The sequence below is a fragment of the Colobus angolensis genome, unplaced genomic scaffold, assembly GCF_000951035.1.
Source record: "Colobus angolensis palliatus isolate OR3802 unplaced genomic scaffold, Cang.pa_1.0 Scaffold29, whole genome shotgun sequence".
NCBI lineage: Eukaryota > Metazoa > Chordata > Mammalia > Primates > Cercopithecidae > Colobus > Colobus angolensis.
This window is the reverse complement of record NW_012116154.1, coordinates 4,499,240-4,522,114: the sequence shown is the minus strand read 5'-3', so window position 1 is coordinate 4,522,114 and position 22,875 is coordinate 4,499,240. Positions and strand designations below refer to the sequence as shown.

Genomic DNA, 22,875 nt, shown 5'->3' with positions numbered 1-22,875 from the left:
CCCGCCGGGCACTCCCGCGCGTACTCGGCCGCCTGAGCGGTAAGAGCCCCGGGCAACCTGTCCCCATGCCCTTCCCTGGGGGGCGGGCGAGCGCGGGGACGGCCACCCCGGGGTGGTGGGAACACCATACCATGACACCTCGTCTGGGGCCCACGAATCCTGCCCTCTGCGTTAGTGAGAAGCCGCGGTCAGGGAGGACCTGGCTCTGGGGTGAGGGTCCGGGGTGGCGCGGCCGAGGGCCTTGCGTGGGTGCGGGCGTGTGAGTGTGTGTGTGTGAGTGTGTGTCGCTCCGGGTCCACGCTCATGCACACACCCACACGCCCACACTCAGGGTCTGCCCCCTCGGCCGGCGTGAACCTCCGCGGAGCCTGCCAGGATCTCCCAAACTATCCAGTCCTGGCACCAAGCAAGTCTGGAAAAGTGCCCCAGTGGCTCGGGGCCAAGTCAGAGGCGGGCTGCAGGGTCCCCCAGCCCGGGCACGGAGGGCGCAGGTCCCTGTGAGACAGAGGCCTCTGCCCATGGTGCGCCTAACCTCGGCCTTGGCACAGGGAGCTCAGGCCTTGACCTCCCCGCTCCCTCGCCTTACCCCTCCTCCAGCAGCCCACCCACGCCCTGCCTGCTCTTCCAGTCCAGCCAACACTCTAAGCAGGCACCACCTCCATTCGCAGCCCCCGGGATGAGTCTCACTCCCTACCCCAGCTCCCCAGGCCCCCTCCACCCAGTCGGCTAGCCCTCGCCCCTGCCATCCGGTGAGTATTTCCAGGCACCTCAGACCAGGCGCCTGAACGTCACTGCCTTTTCCTAAGTAGGAAGACATCTCTCTATGGGCTGTGAGAGCATTAGCTATGCCCTACTGATCCCATCCGTTCCCGTCCTAAACCTCTTGAAGGACACAGGCAGGTGGCTTTATAAATCAGTGTCCTCTGAACTCCCTGTGACCTCAGCCAACCTGTGACAACTGAGAATGAGACAGGCTGTATCCTCAGAGCCTCTTTTTGCCCTCTCTGCAGCCCAGTGGCTCCTTCTCTACCTCACTCATATGCCTGTGTCCCCTCCCTCCTTTCTTCCATCAAGCCTGAGCTTGGGAAATAATCTGGTAAACTTCTTACATTGTAACCTTTAAGTGAAGGAATGAGACCTTAGGGATGGATTTGAGGTACAAGTGAGCCAATGCAGAAGGAATTTGAGGGTGGGAGGGGGCCTTCTTGAATCTGAGCAATTCAGACCATAAAAGTAAACTTGTCTGTCTTTATTTCACCAGGCTTATCTCAAACTTGGTTTCTCTTTTATTAATATCAAACACAATATATTTCAATCCAATGAATATCTGAGGGACAGAAACGAATGTAGGTGCTGTTGGTCATAGTCTTGGAGGACAGAATGGCAGAAGTAAATACTCCATAAATACATGCAATAGAAATCTGTGCAAAGTGCCAAAAACGTAGAAGAGGGAGCAGTTATTTCACTGGAAGGAGTGGGGCAGATTAAGGAAAAATTCGCAATGAAAGAGAACATTAGACATTGGGTATCTAGAGGAATAGGAATTTGCCAGGCAGCTGGAGGAAGGGCAGCACCGGGGCAGAGGAGCCAATGTAAGCAAAGGCAGGGAGATGTGAAGAGTTATGGGGAATGGAGAAAAGACTGGTGAGGCAGGAGTGGAGGGCACTGAGAGTTGCAAGAGGTGGACAGAGATTGGAGCTGGATTATGATGGGAAGTGCGAAGATATTTACACCTAATGGTTTTTAAACAGGGGAGGAAGTAGGTCCAAAAATGCCTGGCAGTCACACAGAGAATAGGCTGAAGCCTGGGTACATAGACTTGTCAAGCCTTGTACAAACTCACACAAACTGTTACAACCTGATTAAGAGCCTCTCATACAGAGATTTTATTTCTGGTCCTTCGCTGACCAACACTTTTTTTTTTTTTTAACTGGGGGAGATGACCTCACACAGGATATCATGCTAACCAAATTTTTATGCTGCCAACTGAGGCCATTTTTTTAAAAACTCCATCTACTGTCACCACTATTTCATAAAATGAAATACCAAGCATTTTAATACCAAGAAAAAGCACAAAGGCTAAACTTGCAAGATGAAGGCAGTCTTTTACATTTAATAAATTTAGATTTATGAAAAACTTGCGATCTTGTCCTCATTTTTCTCTGTCATCACAGACTTGCCCCAGTCCTGCAGGTGGGGTTTGGAAAAAAAGCATCCAAATCAGTTTGTCCATCCTAGCTTTACAGAGGAGCAGGTGTAAGCGCAGTGAGGATGAGCAAGTTGTGTGCCCACAAAGGGATGCTGGGACCACAGGCCACATCTCTTGACGCCTGCAGGGCACAACTCTTTCCACCTCTGAATACCATTGCTCCCACCTCTCATTATTCTCCACGCAGTCTCGTGTCCTGGCCTCTCAGACACCTGTCCTGAATCGCTGGAGTCCATCCCTGATGCTTGGACATTTGCACATGTTCTCATCCCACCAGGCTTGAATTACCACATCAAAGACACTTTCAAGGTTCTCCTTTGCACAGGGTCAGTCTAGTTCAGGCACATCTGTCCTTGATTTGCTGTGCTGTTTTGCATCACTTTTTAACTGTTTTGTGTTAGCTCCTTAAACAGATGATTTATTTCTGAAGGATAGTGACCATACTTTTTTTATACTTATTTTTGGAGCTGGGATGTTGCTGCTTCAATACCTCGCATAGTACTGGGAGCATTTTCAGTGATGAATGAATTTACTCATGAAAAACTAACTTATTCCCAGCCCACAAAGGCTTCTTTATATGCCACCCTTCCTCTCCTTAGAGTTTCCTGAAGCAGCCTCCTTGTTGCTGTGGGTTGAGTCTCCTTAGCCTCCAGGCCACGAGACATGGCTACAGTGATCAATCTTCCTAACCATAAATCAGGAAAGGTTTCTAAGTCTGGCTTATGGAACACCCAGATGGAGATGGAAAGTGTCCCAGGAAACACAGTGCTTGTCACGACTGTAATCCTGGTGGACTCCAGCAGCCCCTGCTCAGAAACAGTTGTGTATTTCAAACACGCAGTTTCTAGTGGTTTCATACAAAAGGGTACAGTCTGAAAAATGATTACATTTCCCCCATCATGATAGCATCCGCAGTCGATAAAGGTCTACCAGAACAACCAAACAAAAAATAAATTTGTTTTTGTTTTGATTTGGGGAAAATTAGACCTGTAACAAGGAGAGATAAATATAGATTAGAGATACACACAATTAGAAATTGAAATAGGGCTGATCTTGCATGACCCTTTTTTTCTTTTTTTCTTTTTTTTTTTTTTTTTGTACAATTAGAAATTGAATTAGGGCTTTTTTTTTCTTTTTTTTTTTTGAGTCAGGATCTTACTGTGTCACCCAGGCTGGAGTACAGTGACATGATCTTGGCTCACTGCAGTTTCTGCCCCCCAGGTTCAAGGAATTCTTATGCCTCAGCCTGCAGAGTAGCTGGGATTACAGGCACATGGCACCATGCCCAGCTAATTTTTTTGTATTTTTAATAGAGACAGAATTTCACTCTGCTGGCCAGGCTGGTCTGAAACTCTGGCCTCAAGTGATCCACTTGCCTTGGCCTCCCAAAGTGCTGGGATGTGAGCCACTGTGCCTGACCGATGACCATTTTTAAATTTAACAGATGTAAAGATCTAGAATTTCTAAAATTTATAAATTATCCATAAATATTTTAAACAATAATCCATAAATATTTTAAATAATAATCCATAAATATTTTTTAACAATGCCTGTTTAACATCTTGCAGCTGAGTTTCTGGGGCATTTCTGAAAGGATGGTTTGTGTTGGTTGAATGTAGAGCAGCCACAGAGAAGAGTTTTATTGCAGCACTTTTTCTACATTTGGGATAAACTCACCTAAGGCAATTTGGCCATCAGAGATAGGTAAGGGCTATAGATTTCCTCCTCTGCAACTTCCCTACCAAGAGCTAAATTCCCAGGAATCCAAGTTCACTGATGGAATTCTGCCATAAACCGACACATGTATTAGCAAACAGGCTTAGTTAACCAGTCTGTTCTTATAAGCTCAAGGAAGTCCTAGCTCACTGTCCTTTTAGGCCTGTGTTCTAGAGGCAGGACTCAGCTAAGCTTCTAGTCACCTTCAGGCTTTGGAGTCCTGCATTCAGCTAGAGGCCCTAGAAGAACCCTACTCCAAAGGGTAAGTCAGCTGCTGGATTCAGTGCAATCTCATATCTTGGCTGTAGAAGCAGAGAAGGCACCTCTACGCTATTTCTTGCCGATCCACATATCTGAGGCATCTTTCATGTCACCGGTGAAAAATTATTTCTCATATCCTTTATGCTAATTAGCATACCCTGGGGTGCCCATCAGAGAAGATGGTAGTTGAACCCTCTAAAAAAAGGTGGACACCTCATTACAGATTTTTAAGGGCTTACTAAAGACCCCTGGATAGTATATTCCTGAATAAGGCACTTCAGATGTCATCCATCCACCCTTAGGGCATAAATTAGAACTAAGTTAACATGCACGTGTCACGTAGTATACACTAAACTATTTTAGGACACTTCATGAACAAGATAACAACACTTGAGGACAAGGCTTGTACATTCAGGTATTCATAATGGTTTTTATTTACCCATAAGTGTTTATCCCAGCCAGATTTATTCTGATGTTCCTGCTTATAGAAAAGTGAAATAGTTTGGGACTTCTTAATAATCCAGATTAATAATAAGGATTTTCAAATTACCTTACAAACAAATAAAAAGATCAGACAATGTCTACCATCTACTGATTTAAAAAATGAGAATAAAAGTGATGGCAAGGTATCATTTATTCATGAACCCACTCTCCTCATTCTTGTGTCACTAGGACTCATGTGAGGATAATAAATTAAGACAGGGAAATCTTTACGCCATGGCAATCAAGCAAAGTCCTAGGCCATGGGTAAGCAAACATTTTCGGAAACAGGCCAGATAGTACATATTTTAGGCTTTTTGACTTTGCAGGCCATATGGCCCGTGTTGCAACGACTCAACTCTGCTATTGTAGTGCCAGAGAAACCACCACAGTCCCATATGTAAACAAAGGGTGTATATCTGGTCCAATAAAACTGTTTACAAAAACAGGCAGAGGACAAAATTTGGCCAGCAGACTGTGGTTTGCCAACACCTTGTCCTAGGCTAGCCCTGATTCAGAGAGAGGTTTTCACAAAGATTTTATAAACTTCCAAATGACAACAGCCTTTGTAGCAGCCCCCATCAATTCCACTCACCTCCCATAAACCACCCACGATACTACCCCTTCTCTATACAGTGGGTTTCTATCATTGTTTGCTATTTCAGCTAGGCTTGAACCTGGCTCCTTGACAGCCCACGGGCAACCTTGAATATCCTAAAAACTTTGTATACCAGCTCCAGGGAAGTTTGCATTCTTTGCCATTCTTACATGTAGACTTGTTTACAGGAATGTTATCACTGAATTCAAGGTCTGGCAGATATTTTTGCTTATACAAATACATTGTAACTCAATTAACTGGGAGGTGAAGGAAAAAAAGAAAGACGATACGGAAATGTCAAGTCATTTGGAACCATCTGCTGTAAGAAAGCTCCTGAGTATCTTTACACAAATATTAATATAACTCAACAGGCATATTTGTTGAGCTCCCTACTATGCACAGGAAGCTATGCCAAGTACTATGTAGAATATGAATACAAAACAAGGAAGGTCTTTGTCTTTATAGAATTTACAAATCATAGGAAAAACTGAAGCAACTCTAGCCAAAGAGGACTTTAATTGTCTAAAGTAAGATAAACACAAAATACCCTCAGAAGGGTTCAGAAGGAAAATGTTCAACCTGGAGGAACAAAGAATGGAGAAGGCGGTTATTTTAACTGGGCCTTCAGTGTGCAAAAGAACAACATATGGAACCAACAGCCCCCTGAGGGTCTCTTGTGGATGTGCCAGGCATTGCACAGGTATTTACACTGTCTCATTTAAGGTTTTGTAGGAAAACGTGGGAGGTAAGCCTGGTGGGATCAGAGCACAGAGGTCCCTGGATACCAGCTGAAGCATGTGGCCTCATTTCAGGAGGGAGAGGAAGGGGGAGCTCCTGAGGATGTGTGAGCAGGAGAGCCATGTAATTAGAGCCATGAGGTGAAGGATGGAAAGTAAGGGGAAGAGCTGCAGTGAACAGGGGAACCCAATACTCAAATAGTCATCATGAACCATAATGAGGACCTTGCCGTGACAATAGGAGTAAAAGAATGCAGATGCATTCTCAATAAAGAGCTTCTAGGATTTGGCCACTGACTGAATGTAAGAAAAGAGGCAGATGGCATTGCTGATAGGGCTCTGATGTGGTTCAGTCTCAAAGTCAGACATGGGCTCAAATTTCAAATGTACAATTTACTAAAAGTGTGACTTCTGAGCTTCAGTGTCCTTGTCTATAAAATGGAGCTGATAACATTCAACTCACAGGAGATAATACATTTTAAAAGCATGGATACAGTAAGCACTCAATAAATGATAGCTGTTGATAACATATATTCTTGAGAGGGTGAAAGTGTGGTCAATGACAGCCCTGAGTTATTGGGAAAATCTGCGTGTGAGACGGTATCTCATTATGGTTTTTATTTGCATTTCTCTAATGATTAGTGGTGTTACGCATTTTTTCATATGCTTGTTGGCCACCTATGTGTTTTCTTTTGAGAAGCACCTGTTTATGTCATTTGCCCATTTTTTAATGGTTTTTATCTTGTTTTGTTTTGTTTTTTGCTTGTTGATTTAAGTTCCTTACGGATTCTGGATATTAGACCTTTGTCACATGCATAGTTGCAAATATTTTCTGCCATTATGTAGGTTGTCCATTTACTCTGTTGATAGTTTCTTTTGCTGTGTAGAAGCTCTTTTGTTTAATTAGCTCCCACTTGTCAATTTTTGGTCTTGTTGCAATTGCTTTTGGAGTCTTTGTCATAAAATCTTTGCCAGGGCCGATATCCAGGCTATAGTATTTCCTAGGTTCCTAGGTTTTCTTCCAGAGTTTTTGTAGGTTTTGGTTTTACATTGAAGTCTTTAGTCCATCTTGAGTTGATTTTTGTATATGGTGTAAGGAAGGGGTCCAGTTTCAATCTTCTGCATACGGCTGGCCTGTTATCCCAGCACCATTTATTGAATAGGGAGTCCTTTCCCCATTGTTTGTTATTGTTGGCTTTGTCAAAGATCAGATGGGTTAGGTGTGTGGCTTTATTTCAGAGTTCTCTATTCTGTTCTATTGGCTTATGTGTTTTGTTTTTGTGCCAGTACCATGGTGTTTTGGTTACTATAACCTTGTAGTGTAGTTTGAAGCTGGGTGGTGTGATGCCTCCAGCTTTGTCCTTTTTGCTTAGGAATGCTTTAGCTATTTGGGCTGTTTTTTGGTTCCACATGAATTTTAGAATATTTTTTTCTAATTATGTGGAAAGCATCATTGGTAGTTTGATAAGAATAGCATTGAATCTGTACATTGCTTTGGATTTTAACAATAATGATTCTTCCTATCCATGAGCATGGAAAGTTTTTTCATTTGTGTCATCTCTGATATCTTTGAGCAGTGTTTTGTAATTATCGTTGTGGAGCTCTTTCATCTCCTTGGTTAGCTGTATTCCTGTGTATTTTATTCTATTTGTGGCTGTTGTGAATGGAATTGCATTCTTGATTTGGCCCTCAGCTTGGACGTTATTGGTGTATAGAAATGCTACTGATTTTTGTACATTGATTTTGTATCTTGAAACTTTGCTGAAGCTGTTTATCAGATCTAGGAGCTTTTGGGCAGAGACTATGGGATTTTCTAGGTGTAGAATCATATCACCTGCAAAGATAGTTTGTCTTCTTCTCTTCCTATTTTATTCCTTTCTCTTGCCTGATTGCTCTGTCTAGGACTTCCACCGTTGTGTTGAATAGAAGTGGTGAGAGTGGGTATCCTCACCTTGTTCTGGTTCCTAAGGGGAATGCTTCCAACTTTTGCCCCTTCAGTATGATGTTAGCTGTGGGTTTGTCATAAAAGTCTCTTATTACTTTGAAATACGTCCCTTCAATGCTTAGTTTATTGAGACAGAACATTTTTATTACCACTGAAAGTTCCATTGAATAGTGCTGCTCTACCTGATATCAATAATTTGTAAGCTTCAAAAGAGTTTTCTGCTTTAATGACTACATTCATTATATGGTTTATACGTCACTTCTTACCCTTCCAGTTTATCCTTGACTAAACCATTGTCTAGGCCTTCATCAGCTGGTCCCCAGCAAGGCATACTGTGTGTATACAGGTCTCTTTCTCACTGTGAATTTCTGACAAAGACGTTGCAAAACTAAATGGCAAGTAGTTTTTTGATAAGTGCTCAGGTATTTTCTAGACTTATTCTTTTTTTTTTTTTTTGGAGACAGAGTCTCACTCTGTCACCCAGGCTGGAGTGCAGTGACACGATCTCGGCTCACTGCAGCCTCCACCCACTAGGTTCAAGCCATTATTGTGCCTCAGCCTCCTAAGTAGCTGGGACTACAGGTGCGTGCCACCACGCCCAGCTAATGTTTGTATTTTTAGTAGAGACAAGGTTTCACCATGTTGGCCTTGGCTGGTCTTGAACTCCTGGCCTCATGTGATCCACCCACCTCAGCCTACCAAAGTGCTGGGATTACAGGTGTGAGCCATTACGCTTTGCCTTCTTATGCTTATTCTCATTATTGCTACAAATATAATTAATAAAGCCAGATTCAATAATTTTAAAGATACAGGTAATACTCTTAGTTCCCATAGGCATAGTCCTTCATGCCAAGTAAGAGCTCCAGGAAAGTTTAAAGATAGCACTGTAGGTTTGTGTTAGCTTCCTATTGCTGCTGTGACAAATTACAATTAACTTTGTGGCATTTGCCAACACAGACTTATTCTCTTGGAGTTCTGGAGGTCGGAAGTCTGAAATCAGTGTCCATGGGCTAAAGTCAGGTTGCTGGCAGCCTGGTTCCTTCTAGAGTCTCTGAGGGGAGGATGGTTTCCTTTTCCTTTTTCGCTTCTGGTGGCCACCCATATTCCTTGGCTTTGGGGCCCCTTCCTTCATCTTCGAAGTGTGTCACTCCAGCTTCTGCTTCTGTCAACACATCACCTTTTCCCCTTTGTAGTCAAGTCTCCCTCTGCCTCCGGATGATAAGGACACTTGCAATTACATTTAAGGCCAACTCAGATAATCTAAAATAATCCCCTCATCTCAAGATCCTTAACTTACTCACATCTGCAGGATCCCTTTTGTTATGTAAGGTAGCACACGTTCCAGGAATTGGGATATGGTTATCTTGGGGGCCATTCATTATTCCCACAGTCCCCAACCTTTTTGGCACCAGGAACTAGTTTTGTGGAAGACAATTTTCCCACAGATCAGCGGAAAGGGTGTGGGGGGAGATGGTTTCGGGATGATTCAAGCACTTTACATTTATTATGTACTTTATTTCTGTTATTATTACATTGAAATATATAATGAAATAATTATACAACTCGCCAAAAGGTGGAACCAGTGGGAGCCCTGAGTTTGTTTCCCTGCAACTAGATGCTCACATCTAGGGGTGATGGGAGACAGATCATCAGGCATTAGATTCTCATAAGAGTGCACAGCCTAGATCCCTCAAACGTGCAGTTCACAATAGGGTTCATGCTCCTATGAGAATCTAATGCCACCACTGATCTGACAGGAGGCGGAGTTCAGGTGGTAATGCGAGCGCTATGGGGAGCAGTTGTAGATACAGAGGAAGCTGTGCTCACTCACCCGCTACTCACCCCTTGCTGTGCAGCTCGGTTCCTACCAGGCCATGGACTGATACGGGGAATAATGCAGGGTTGGGGACCCCTGCATTATTCGGTCTCCCACAAGGTTACATAGAGTATTGCTTAAAAAAAGTTTGCCCCAGTCAGGTGCAGTGGCTCACGCCTGTAATCCTAGCAATTTGGGAAGCTGAGGCAGGTGGATCACCTGAGGTCGGGAGTTTGAGACCAGCCTGACCAACATGGAGAAACTCCGTTTCTACTAAAAACACAAAATAAGCCAGGTATGGTGGCACATGCCTGTAATCCCAGCTACTTGGGAGGCTGAGGCAGGAGAATCGCTTGAACCCGGGAGGCGGAGGTTGCAGTGAGCCGAGATTGTGCCATTGCACTCCAGCCTGGGCAGCAAGAGCGAAACTCCATCTCAAAAAAAAAAAGTTTACCCCTACCAGATTTATTTATCCAGGGCTTTGAATTGAAGCTTAACAATCCGATGAAAGCATGAGGTGTTTGTAATTGTGTTGACAGATATTAAAATGTCTGATGATGCTGGCGACACCTTAGCCACTGGAGACAAAGCAGAAGTTACTGAGATGCCTAATAGTGATTCTTTACCTGAAGATGCAGAAGTGCATTGTGATTCAGCTGCAATTTCACATGAGCCAACACCAGCTGACCCCAGAGGGGAGGGGCATGAAAATGCAGCTGTGCAGGGTGCAGGGGGTGCCACCACTGGGCCCCCTGTGCAGCCTCAAGATGCCAACACCATGGAGCCCCCTCTCAATGGAGAAGTGACTGAGGATACACTTGCTGAGTGTATTGATTCCGTCAGCCTTGAGGCAGAACCCAGATCCGAAATACCCCTGCAAGAACAGAATTATCCGGTAAGAATGGGTCATTCAGTTCACTTCGGCCTAAGTTCTTGCTTATATCTACCATGTGCAGAGCTAGCAGCAAGCTCTGCAGGTGGGAATTGGGAGTTCAAAATGTACTGTGACATCCCCTCTGTCATCAGAAATGTGCTGTGTAGTGAGATTAAACATATATGAAAATAATTTGTCATAATATTTGCATTTTGATAAATATGTTATTAACAGTAACAGCCACCAATTATCAGACACAAGCTGTGTGCCAGGCACTCTGCTAGGCACTTTATCTGTTATGTAATTCACTCCACCAGCAGTTCAAACCTGGGTATTACTAACTCCAGCTTATACCTGTGGCAGCCGGGCTTAGAGATGGTAGCTTGTCCTGGGCTACTTGGTTGTAAATGGAAGATATTGTAATATCAGACGTCATGTCTCTGGATAATTAACAAGCCTGATTCCACCCTAAACAAGTCAATGTTTCTTTAAGATCACTTAAAATCTGATGTGTACTTACAAATCCATGGTGGAGATCTTCAGCCTTCAGACCACTGTTTTATCATCACAGAGCACCTTCCAGGGGAACAGAGGCAGAATGCACTCATCACTCCTCCTCTTTCAATACCTGCACCTGTCTCTCAGGGTAGGAGATAAACCAGATCTCTCTGTTGGCACCTGGGCCACCAAGAAGACTATCCCAGCAAGGTTTTCCTGGAGTCTTCACCTCCAGCCATGTGGGGCCGGGCAGGGGTGGGAGACGCCCTGCATGAAAGGAGGACAGGCAGCTCTCCTCATCCTGTCTGGGATGGACTGCCTTCTAGAAGGCGGGTGCAGGAGGGCAGAATTGGGGTCTTCCCTCAGCCAGGTCCAGCCCTGTTCATCCTGAAGTGTGCCACCACAGATTACCCCCTTGAGGTGACTCTTGCGCATGACGTGAGGGACAGGAACTAAACAGGGAACCAGGGGCCCTGGGCTTTCACCCTCCCATCTATCATTAACTCCATGAGCTTGGGCCAGACACCCTAATGTCTCTGTGCTTCAGGTTCTTCCTCTGTGAAGTGAAGAATTCTCACATGAAGACCTTGACGCATCCTTCTGACTGATGTTTTATGACTCTTGTATTCAAGATTGGGCTTCCCTCACACCCACTTTCCTCAAGGGGTTTGACCCTCAGAACTGTCTGTGATGGGCTTTCTCAGGGGCAAGGTATTTATTTCCCTTCACTGGAAATATTTAAACAAAAGCCAAACAGTCATTTTGTAGAGATGTTATGGAAGCAATTTGAGGACCAGCTGGGAGTTTGGATCAGATAGGGTAAACACACACAAAATTTTGTTTATGAGTTTCAGGAGGTCACTGACCCTTTGAAGCTATCTATAGATGCCCTAAATAATTAAGAGCCCCTAGATCAGAAGTTCTCAACTTTAGCTGGCTGTTACCAACCACTGGGGGAGACTTAAAATATATTGAAGCCTGGGCAACATGGTGAACCCTGTCTCTGTGAAAAATACGAAAAATTAGCTCTCATGGTGGCATGTACCTGTAGTCGTTGCTACTCAGGAAGAGGCAGGAAGATCACTGGAACCCAAGTGGTCAAGGCTGCAGTGAGCTGAGATCGCACCATCGCACTCCAGCCTGGGCAACAAGAGTGAGACTCCGTCTCAAAAAAATAAATAAAATAAAATAGAGTATAATGGAATAGAATAGAATAGAAAATATTGATGCTAGGGTCCCAAACCCAAGGATTCTGATTCAGGAATTGGGCTTGGACATCAGCAATTTTTTAAAGTACCCCAAGTGGTTCTAATGTTTGGCCAGGATTGAGAATAATTACTTTAGGCTAAAGAATTTTCAAGGTCCTTTTTATGATTCTTTGAGTAGGTGATCTTCAGTATCATTCCAGCTCTAAAATGCTGTAGTGCTACAATAACACTTCAAAAGTGTTTGGAGACAGGCCCTTTCATTCTTTTGGCTACTAGGACACTTTTTCATCCATTAATCTTAGAACAACAATAGCAATAACAGCCACAAAACACACAGGAAGTAGAAGTGGGACATTAATAAGCTGCAGGCTTGGCAGTTTGCATGGCATTGGTGAAGAGATGGACCACTAGATTATGTCAAGAATCAGCCCAAATAGGAAATGGCAGAGTGAGGACCTGACTCCAGAGCCTGCTTTCCCTCCAAACTGTCTTTCTTGTGTAGGGGGCTATGGTTCCCAATTTTCGTCCTAAGTGCTACTGTTAACAAATACCTTGGTACAGTAAGAAAAATATAACTTAGCCACAGCATTCTTACCTAAGATAACTTATACTATACAAGCTCTACTAATTCAAAATCCATATGCTGTTGATAGATTATACGTTCCAATTTCAGACATAATAATTATAACAGGATTGTTCATGAAGATAGCACAGTAAGGCCAGGCGCAGTGGCTCACTACTGTAATCCTAGTACTTTGGGAGGACAAAGCAGGTGGATCACTTGAGGTCAGGAGTTCGAGACCAGCCTGGCCAACACGGTGAAACCCCGTATCTACTAAAAACACAAAACTTAGCCGGGTATGGTGGCACATGCCTACCAGGAAAGGGGATTCTACTATCTCTCTTAGTAGTTTATCCTTTTATTAGAAGTCAATTTTATACCTAGTCTTTGATTATTGTTCATTTTTTTCTATTTTATTTGCCTCTTGTTGCATACTCATAAGGAATCATTTTGCATTGATGAAGACAATTCTTTCCCTGTTGCTCCAGAGCAGAGTGAATTATACAAAACAAATTCTTGAATCTAAAGTTCATTACAAGGTGGTTGTTTGGATTGAACACAGGCCGCCCCTGAGGAATGGCAGGTTCTGCAGGAAAAAAGCCAAGTGCAAAAGCCTATTTGACCCCATGTTCATCGACACCTGATAAATTGTCATCACCCCTTTAAAAAAGTTTCTGGCCGGCCATGGTGGCTCACACCTGTAATCCCAGCACTTTGGGAGGCCGAGGTGGCCAGATCACCTGAGGTCAGGAGTTCAAGACCAGCCTGACCAACACGGAGAAACCCCATCTCTGCTAAAAATACAAAATCAGCTGGGCGTGGTAGCGTGCCTGTAATCCCACCTACTCGGGAGGCTGAGGCAGGAGAATCACTTGAACCCGGGAAGCAGAGGTTGTGGCGAGTCGAGATTGCACCATTGCACTCTAGCCTGGGCAACAAGAGCGAAACTCCGTCTCAAAAAAAAAAAAAGTTTCTGTGAGAGAATGCTTGCTTTACTAAAAAAAGAAAACTGGCAGAATAGACTTTGAGGATGTACTTCCAGGACACATTAGATTTTGTGATAATGTGCATAAATGTGTGTGTGCGCACGCGCGCACGCGTGCGTGCATATATATTTGTAAGTACCTGAGTCTGGGTCCCCTTAAAATCCATATCGTTAGGCTCACATTTGCCTCAGGCTGCATGGCCACCATAACTTGGCAGGTAGGGTATTGCGACTAGCAGGTGGCCAGAGTCAAGGATGAGGCCATCTTTCTGTCTCTGCTTTGAAGGACCACACCATTTATGCACTCAGATAAACTATCTCTATCTTTAGGGCTTCTTCTCTTGTCCTTTTTGACATACAGACTCAGAAGCCACTGAATTTAGCCTTCTCCTGTAGGAACCCACTCTACAACCTCCATGAGAAATTGTCCTCAGCATTGGAGGTTGGACCAGATTCTCTAAGGCCTCTACCAGCGTCATGATGCAATGCGTTATGCCCAGAAACCTGGGTGGTGTAACTATCTTCAGGATGCCGACAGTCTAGTTGAGAAGGTAGAGTTGTACGGAAGCAATGATAACGTGTCCTCTAGTACTAGATAGGACAGGCACAAGGGAACCTTTAGATGGAACATTTAAATTCATCTTAAAGAGTCAGAGAAGTCTTCAGCCTCAATTCAGAAATGTTTGTCTTGAGTACTGGTTGGGAGTGACATTTGTCTCAGAGTTCTTGTGCGACCTTATTATATACTAGCTAGTCAATCCTTAAAAGACCCAATCTAGATCAAATTTCTCTAAATTCTTAACACCAAGAAATTTTAAAATGTCATCCCTACTGCTCAACACCAACGCATAAGGCCAATTATGCAGAAGGTGAAGAATCCCAATGTTAACGCTGTGAGTACTCTCACAGGAAAACATGGGTGTGTGGACCACCATGGACAGTTCTCTCCCTAAAAAAGGAAAAGCAGAATGTTTAAATGCCATAAAGTTGCGGTCAAGAGAGACAAGGAGTAGGGGACACAGGCTGAGACATGACAGCATTTAGCCCCCTAAACCAGATGAGTAGAGTTTTCTCCAGTTCTGTTTGAGTATTTCCCCTTTTAGGCCTGCTGTAAAAGGACAGTGTTCCCTACTGCCTACGTTCCCTATTCTGTGTTCCCTAAACGGTGACACCCAGTTTTGGCTTGGACAACCAGGTGGATGAAGGTGCCATTCCGCCATAGAGAGCAGTGCTTCCCACATCTGGTGGTGTATTGGAATCATGTGGGGAACCTGTTAAAAATTCAGATTCCTGGTTTCTACCCTGAGAGATTCTTAGGCACAAAATGATAGTGGAAGCTGAGACTCTATTTTTAATGAATTCCCCCAGGTGACACTCTTGCAGTCAGTCTGTGGACTAGAGTTTGGGAATCACTAACACTAGGACACAGAAAGAGCTAGTTGGGGTATGGGGAAGAATGAATCGAGAAGATGGTGAGTTCAGTTGGTCTTTGGTTTTTGGTAGAGACGGGGTCTCCCTGTGTTGCCGAGGCAAGTCTGAAACTCCTAGGCTCAAAATCTTCTCTCACCTCAGCCTCCCAAAGTGCTGGGATTATAGGCATGAACCACCGCAGCAGCCTGAGTTCAGTATTAAATTATGCCATAGGACATCCAAGTGAAGATTTTTTGTGGACAGTTGGTTAAAATGGTCTGGGGAGACAGGTGATTCAGAGGCTATCAGCACCTATGTGGTTATTTCAGTAATGGAAGTGGGTAAGATGGACCAGGTGTTAATATATAAATAACAACAGAGGCCAAGCCCTCAGCCCTGGAAGGTTTCTGTCTCTAAGCCAGTTTGGTTCGGCACAGCTCTTAAGGTTTTGTTTTGTTTTTTTTTAAATAGCTTATGGTAGCTAGCAAAGAAGTTGTAGTACAGTCTCACCACTACCATATTCTATAAGGGAAATCAAGTCTCAGATCACATTGTACCACACTGATATTTTTAAATGAAATGGTGATTAACAAGCGAGTTGAAAATGGTGTATGAGAACTCTTTCTCATGTAGGCTTGAGAACATCCCATTGTTTAGGTGCTTTGATCACCATCTTGAATGAAAGGTTTACTCAAGGCAACTGCCTGGATTTCAGAGCTAAGGTTTCTTGCCTGATAGCTAGCATCAAGTCACCAGAATTCCCCAGAGTTGAAAGATGGATGGAAGACCATTTACACCAGGCAAAATCCTTTGTAACACCCTATTCATATAAAACTAGAAGGAGCAGAAAATATACTTATTTACAAATCTTGAATACTTTTTTAAATTTTTATTTACATTTATTTATTTATTTGAGATAGGATCTCCCTCTATCGCCCAGGCTGGAGTGCAGTGGCGTGATCTCGGCTCACTGCAACATCTGCCTCCCAGATTCAAGCGATTCTCCTACCTCAGCCTCCAGAGTAGCTGGGACTACTGGCATCTGCCACCATGCCAAGCTAATTTTTGTATTTTAAGTAGAGATGGGGTTTCACCGTGTTAACCAGGCTGGTCTTGAACTCCTGACCTCAGATGATCTACCCACCATGGCCTCCCAAGGTACTGGGATTACAGACATGAGCCACAAAGCCTGGCCCCGCCCTTTAAAAAAAAAAAAATAGAGTCTCTCTCTGTTGCCCAGGCTGGAGTGAAGTAGCAAGATCATAGCTCACTGCAGTCTTGAACTCTTGCATTCAAGTGATCCTCTTGCCTCAACCTACCAAGTAGATAGGACTACATATGCACGCCATCACGTCTGGTAAATTTTTAAATTTTTCTGTAGAGACCAGGTCTTGCCATGTTGGCCAGGCAGGTCTTGAACTCCTGGCTTCAAGTGATCCTCCTGCCTTAGCCTCCCAAAGTGCTGAGATTATAGGAGTGAGCCACCAAAGCCAGCTCCTTGAATACCTTTATTTTTACCATCTAGAACCCCTTTCAGATATTGAGAATGCTAGTAAATAGTCCACCATGTTTACCAGTTAAAACCCATTTTTGCAATTCATGTGGTAATTGGCAAAGCATCAGATGTTACTAGAGATACAGATAATAGAATCTCTATAAATAGCTGCCTCAAAGTATGGCTTTCCTGATTAGAATGCTGGCTAACCACTGGACTCTGCATATTTTATTGGCATGCTGACAGCACTTGGATTGTAGGTTAATCTAAGAAGCACCCATAATGTCACAATATGCATGTAGAAGCATTCTAATGTAAATAACTGAAATCATAATACTAAAAGATGGTAAAAAAGAAAAGAAGTGAGAGTCAGAAGATAGGCCATCGGAATAGAACACTCTAAGGCAGATGGAAAAGTGGGTGAGCTTTGGATAAGTGAGTAATAAAAAGACTAAAATGAGTCCACGGCTTTGACAACAGGAAGCCACTTGACCTCGATGAGAACGATTTCCTGAAGTAGTGACATAGGAGTCTTGCTGTGGAGGGAGGAGGGACAAGGGAGGTGAATACAGAAGATAAGCACCTTTTTTTTTTTTTTTTGAGACAGAGTCTCACTCTGCCTCCCAGGCTGGAGTGCAATGGCACAATCTCGGCTCACTACAACCTCCATCTCCCAGGTTCAAGCGATTCTCCTGCCTCAGCCTCCCGAGTAGCTGGGATTACAGCATGCACCACCACACCCGGCTAATTTTTGTATTTTTAGTAGAGACGGGGTTTCACCTTGTTGGCCAGGCTGGTCTCGAACTCCCAACCTCAGGTGATCCACCTGCCTTGGCCTACCAAAGTGCTGGGATTACAGGCGTGAGCCACAGTGCCTGGCCACTATAAGCACCTTTTTTTAAGAGACAAAGAAGAAAGATGTGGAGCAGACACCAGATAAGTTTGAAAGAAACATTTTGTTCGTGTTGTGATTTTCATTTGTTGACTTCAAGATAGAGGAATCGTGTGCATGATTAAATGTAACCTATATAGAAAGCATGCATAGAAATGTAGCCTGGGCCAGGCGCAGTGGCTCACACCTGTAATCCCAGCACTTTGGGGGGCCAAGACAGGCAGATCACCTGAGGTCGGGAGTTCCAGACCAGCCTGGCCAACAAGGTGAAACCCCGTCTCCACTAAAAATACAAAAATTAGCCGTGCATGGTGGTGGGCACCTGTAATCCCAGCTACTCAGGAGGCTGAGGCAGGAGAATCGCTTGAGCCCAGGAGGCGGAGGCTGTAGTGAACCAAGATCACGCCACTGCACTCCAGCCTGGGAGACAAAACAAGACTCCGTCTCAAAAAAAAAAAAAAAAAAAAGGCTGAAAAGCCAGGAGAGAGTAAAACCAACCTACCCAGGCCAGGAGACGTTTAGGTGGAGGTGCTATGGTACCTAAGAGGAAGGTGCATTTCCATAATAATGAAAGGGAGGAGGTAATTGTGAATCGCAGGGTAGTGTACTTAGATTTGTGTTTAGATGGGGTTTTGGTGTAGGCCAGTGTATATTTTGTGCATAAAAAGAACTACTCAAACGTTTAATTGGGTTTAAACAACTAGTATTCCATCTATGAAGATGACAAACTCAAAAATCCAATCCTTAGGCTTCACGTGAATCTCACAAATCTCACTGTTTAGAAGTCTAGCAAAATCGAACAGTCACTTTTAAGATACTTTTGGTTAATACTTGGTTTGGTCCTTTTTACCAACTTAAACGCGTTTAAATATTTTAAACTGCATTTATAATATATTCTACTTCCTTTTTGAGTACCTGAGTTATCTATTTACACAAAACCTTGCTAAGTACTTAATAATTGTTATAAAGCTACTAAAATACATTTATAGAGTTGACTTAAAGACCTCTCAATAATGTGCAGAAACTTGGCATGATTTCAACTTAAAATCAGAAGTCTAATAATTCAATTATTCATTTTTGATTGGTTTTCAAAAACTGTCACTTTAATAGGTCAGATTCCTTCAATATTAGTAGTACAGAAAAGACCAAATATGCACAAAAATATGAATAGCATATCTTCAATGCTTTCAACTTTTCTATATTTAATTTTTAAATCTTCCCAAAGTTGAATGATGCATACTTATCAAGGAAGAAAATAGGCTGGAAATAACTGAGGCCATTTTCAATCAGATATTTTGACAGAGTTTCAGGCTGCAGAGCAATTTTCATCCTCCCAGCTGTCATACTGACCCCCTTTTTAGAGTAGCTATGTCATGAGTTACAAAAATTAAAAAGCATAGATCACCCTATGAGTTACGAACCCATACGTTTCATTGCCCACATCCCTGGATGCAAGTTATACACAGCACCTGATTCTCAATCTGCTCAAGGAAACAGAAGAACCACGCCGCTCCTTCATCTTTAAGATAGGTATATATGTTTTCCATCTAAATGTTAAAGGCCTTTGAATTTGATGGAGTTCTGGGATTTAATTTTTTTCTATCTAATACCTTTAAACTCGATAGCCTAAAATAAATCCATTTTCTATTTAATGATAAAGACTTTTAAATGGGATACTAGATATGAAAATGTCTTTCCTATTTAAAGAACAATGAACTTGGGCCAGGTGCAGTCACCTGTAATCCTAGCACTTCAGGAGGCCAAGAGGGAGGGATCACTTGAGTCCATGAGTTCAAGACCAGCCTGGGCAACGTAGTGAGATCCTGTCTCTACAAAAAATAATTTTTAAAAATTAGTTAAGTGTGGTGGTGCACGCCTGTAATCTCAGTTACTTGGAGGCTGAGGCAAGAAGATCACTTGAGCCCAGGAGTTGGAGGATGCAGTGGAGGATGCAGTTGGAGGATGTTATCATACTATACACTCCAGCTTAGGCAACAGAGTGAGACTCTGTCTCCTAAAAAGAAAAAAGAACTGTGAACTTGATAGAATCCTACATTCTTTCTTAGGACCACACAAAGGTTTAGATGTTTAAATGATCTCCAGTTGAGTTTCGAATATCCCTCTTGATCAAGCCAAATCTAATTTGCTGTTATAAGAGTTATGGGGAGCAGGCAGGAAGTTGAGAGAGTTCTCATCTGATGATTTTCTTTCCTCTGTGTATTAGGATGTGAAGTTGCCTATTGAAGGAGGTGGAAGTTATGGGGGGAGGGTGAGAAAAAAGTTTTAAAACCCCTCTATTGGTAATAAGCAAGCAACCTGAGCAGCTCCATGCTGCCTGTTGTAGCGTCTCCTAATTGTGTGACATTAATTAAGTCCATTTGAAGTGGAGACCATATTCATGATGAGATATATTTATAATTCATGCTTAACATTTAGTCCATATGTTTTTATATTAAATATGTGTATTTAGTCATTCAAGTATTTGCCGTTTGATAACAAATATTCTTTATAGCTGATCAAGAAGTCACAGCTCAATGTCAAAGAACTTTATTAATAAAGCAATTGAAGTAGTCACTTATTATACAGCAAAAAGTTCTAGACTCATTTAACATTTATTTCCATTTGCTAGTCAATTACCAGCTGTCAGAGCATAATAAATATTATAAATTTGAGTCAGAAGCTGTCACCTCTAATTGTATTAACTCTTCCTAATCATAGGTAGTGATTTGTCCTGTGAAAGAATGATATTAATCACTGACTTCCATCTGTCTTCATAATGGTGTAAAATTGCCACTGGATTCCATTGCTGAAGTGAAGTAAATCAATGTAGACACCAAAAATGAAAGGAGGCAGTGATGAGTCATGAATATTTCCGTTCATGTTAACAAGCTTCTCATTGTTTCCAGACAGAGAGAAAAAAATGACAGCTAGCTTTCAAAGCTTTTTGCTTCTTAGTCTTAAAAGTGTAGTTTCTTCTTATCATTATTTCTATATGCCAGGCACTAAGAAGAGTACTTCTTATATGCCAGGCACTAAGCTCACAACATTATATGAATTATTTCTTTTAATCTTCACAACCACCAATGAAGTTATTGGTTCTTATACTTGTGGCACTTATGCTACTATTCTTTGCATTTTATAATGAGGAAATGAAGGCTTAAAATAACTTGAGTAATTTGTTGTCCAAAACAGCAGAGCCTGGAGTCAAACCCAAGCAATTTAACTTCCATAACTTAGTCTCAACCAGTACTCTACACAGATGGGTGATGTTTGAATCAGTTAGGAATGCTGTTGAGTCGAAGTAACTAAAATCCAACATATAGTAGTTCACAAAATAGTGATTTTTTTTTCTCTCACTTAATAGAAAGAATGGAGATAGACAGCTACTTATGTTGGTTTAGTAGCTCAGCGGAGCCAGGACCAGTGACTGTGACTCCGTGGCCTTTCCCTTGTGACAGCAAAAATGACTGCTTCAATTTCAAGCTTCATGTCCACATTCAGGGCAGGAAAAGAGAGAAGGGGAAAGAGTGGGCACTTGCTGTAACTATAATTTATCATGAAAGCAAAAACTATACCATTTATATATCTCATTAGTTGAAAACTGTTTCATACGGCCATCCTTATCTGCAAGAGTAGAAAACAGAAAGGGAGGCTGGGCATGGTGGCTCACGCCTATAATCCCAGCACTTTGGGAGGCCAAGGTGGGCGGATCATGAGGTCAAGAGATTGAGACCATCCTGGCCAACATGGTGAAACCTCGTCTCTACTAAAAATACAAAAAAATCAGCCAGGCATGGTGGTGCGCGACTGTAGTCCCAGCTACTGGGGAGGCTGACGCAGGGGAATCGGGGAATCGCTTGAACCCAGGAGGCGGAGATTGCAGTGAGCTGAGATCGCGCTACTGTACTCCAGCCTGGTGACAGAGCAAGACTTTGTCTCAAAAACAAAACAAAACAAAACAAAACAAAAAAACCCAGCAAGGGAGTCGGGAATTAGGGATGACTAATGGACCAGCTGTGAGTCAAAAGTTATGGAATCTACAAACGCCGTAGGAATTTTCCACTGCCTCCTTACTTTCTTTCTGCCCTTCCTCCCTCCCTCCCTTCCTTTCTCCCTCCTTTCCTTCCTTCCTTCCTTCTTTCCTTTTGAGTACAAAAGAGCTATGATTCTCCATATAGGTAACTCATAGAATATTTATTCTTGCCTTGTTTTCTAGAGTGTGTTCCCAGATAGAAAGAGAAAGCTGTGGTTCCACTACCTGAGTCAGGACACATTGGTTGCAAGTAACAGAAACATGCACACCTCACTGAGAAAGTGGATGCATTTCAGCCATTTATTCAACAAATATTTATTAAGCACTCATTATATTCCAAGCACTCTTCTAGGCTCTGGAAGTATATCAGTGAACAAAACATTATAAAAACAAAAAAAGAATGAACAAGAATATGAGAGAATCTCATAGATCCCAAAGATCAAAAGCAGCAGGGCCTTCAGAGGGACAGAAACCAGGGACTAAGAAGCTGTCAGGAATCCAAACAGCAGCTCTAAGCCAATCTCCATTCTGCTTACTCTGCCTTCTCTTAATTCTTAGTCTGTGTGGTGGGTAAAACATGGTCACCCACATAACCTGAGTTTTCAACTTCTGTTCATGCACACAGTTCACACTGAACCACAGTCTCTCAGTTCCAATTCCAAAAACCTAGGCAAACGAATTGGAATCCACTGAGGTCAGGGACAGTCTTATCCCTGTGTTATAGGAGTCACTGTGAGTGAAGCGGGGCACCTTGAATCAAAGGTTTCTACCTTGCAAGCCTTCCTATCACTGCTGCCCATCCGTCTCCAGGCATGTTGATGCTTTTTAGACACTTTGCCCATCATCCACGCCAAAGCACCTGCCTGCTGCACCAGAGGTTTAAAAGTTAACTCTACCTTGAAGAGCACATTTTTTAAAGCCCTGTAAGAACTAACAGGGTCCAGGTCATTTTGAACTTTTTCAGATCACTCTTGTGCCCTCATGTGTATCTTTTTCCCATATAGCCTTTTCCTTGTCTTCTAGATAATACGAGAGAATCGAGGCTCAGTTAACATCAAACTCCCTTCTCACTTCAAACCAAGCCTTCAGAAGCCAAGATCAGCACTAATCAATTTGGTTCCAAAGTACACATTGCAGTGTGGGTCGGGATATTCTT

The 22,875-nt window shown here is 43.0% G+C and overlaps 1 protein-coding gene across 1 annotated transcript in view; it reads left to right on the top strand.

Annotated features, from left to right (window-relative positions):
* The first annotated feature begins 6 nt into the window (after window positions 1-6).
* Window positions 7-22,875, top strand: part of FAM114A1 (family with sequence similarity 114, member A1) — a 79,200-nt gene continuing 56,331 nt past the window's right edge. Inside the window, exons 1-2 of the mRNA XM_011949108.1 lie at window positions 7-39; window positions 10,302-10,657. Coding sequence (XP_011804498.1) covers window positions 10,310-10,657 — 348 coding nt within the window. The 5' untranslated portion in view covers window positions 7-39; window positions 10,302-10,309. The remainder of the gene's footprint in view (window positions 40-10,301; window positions 10,658-22,875) is intronic.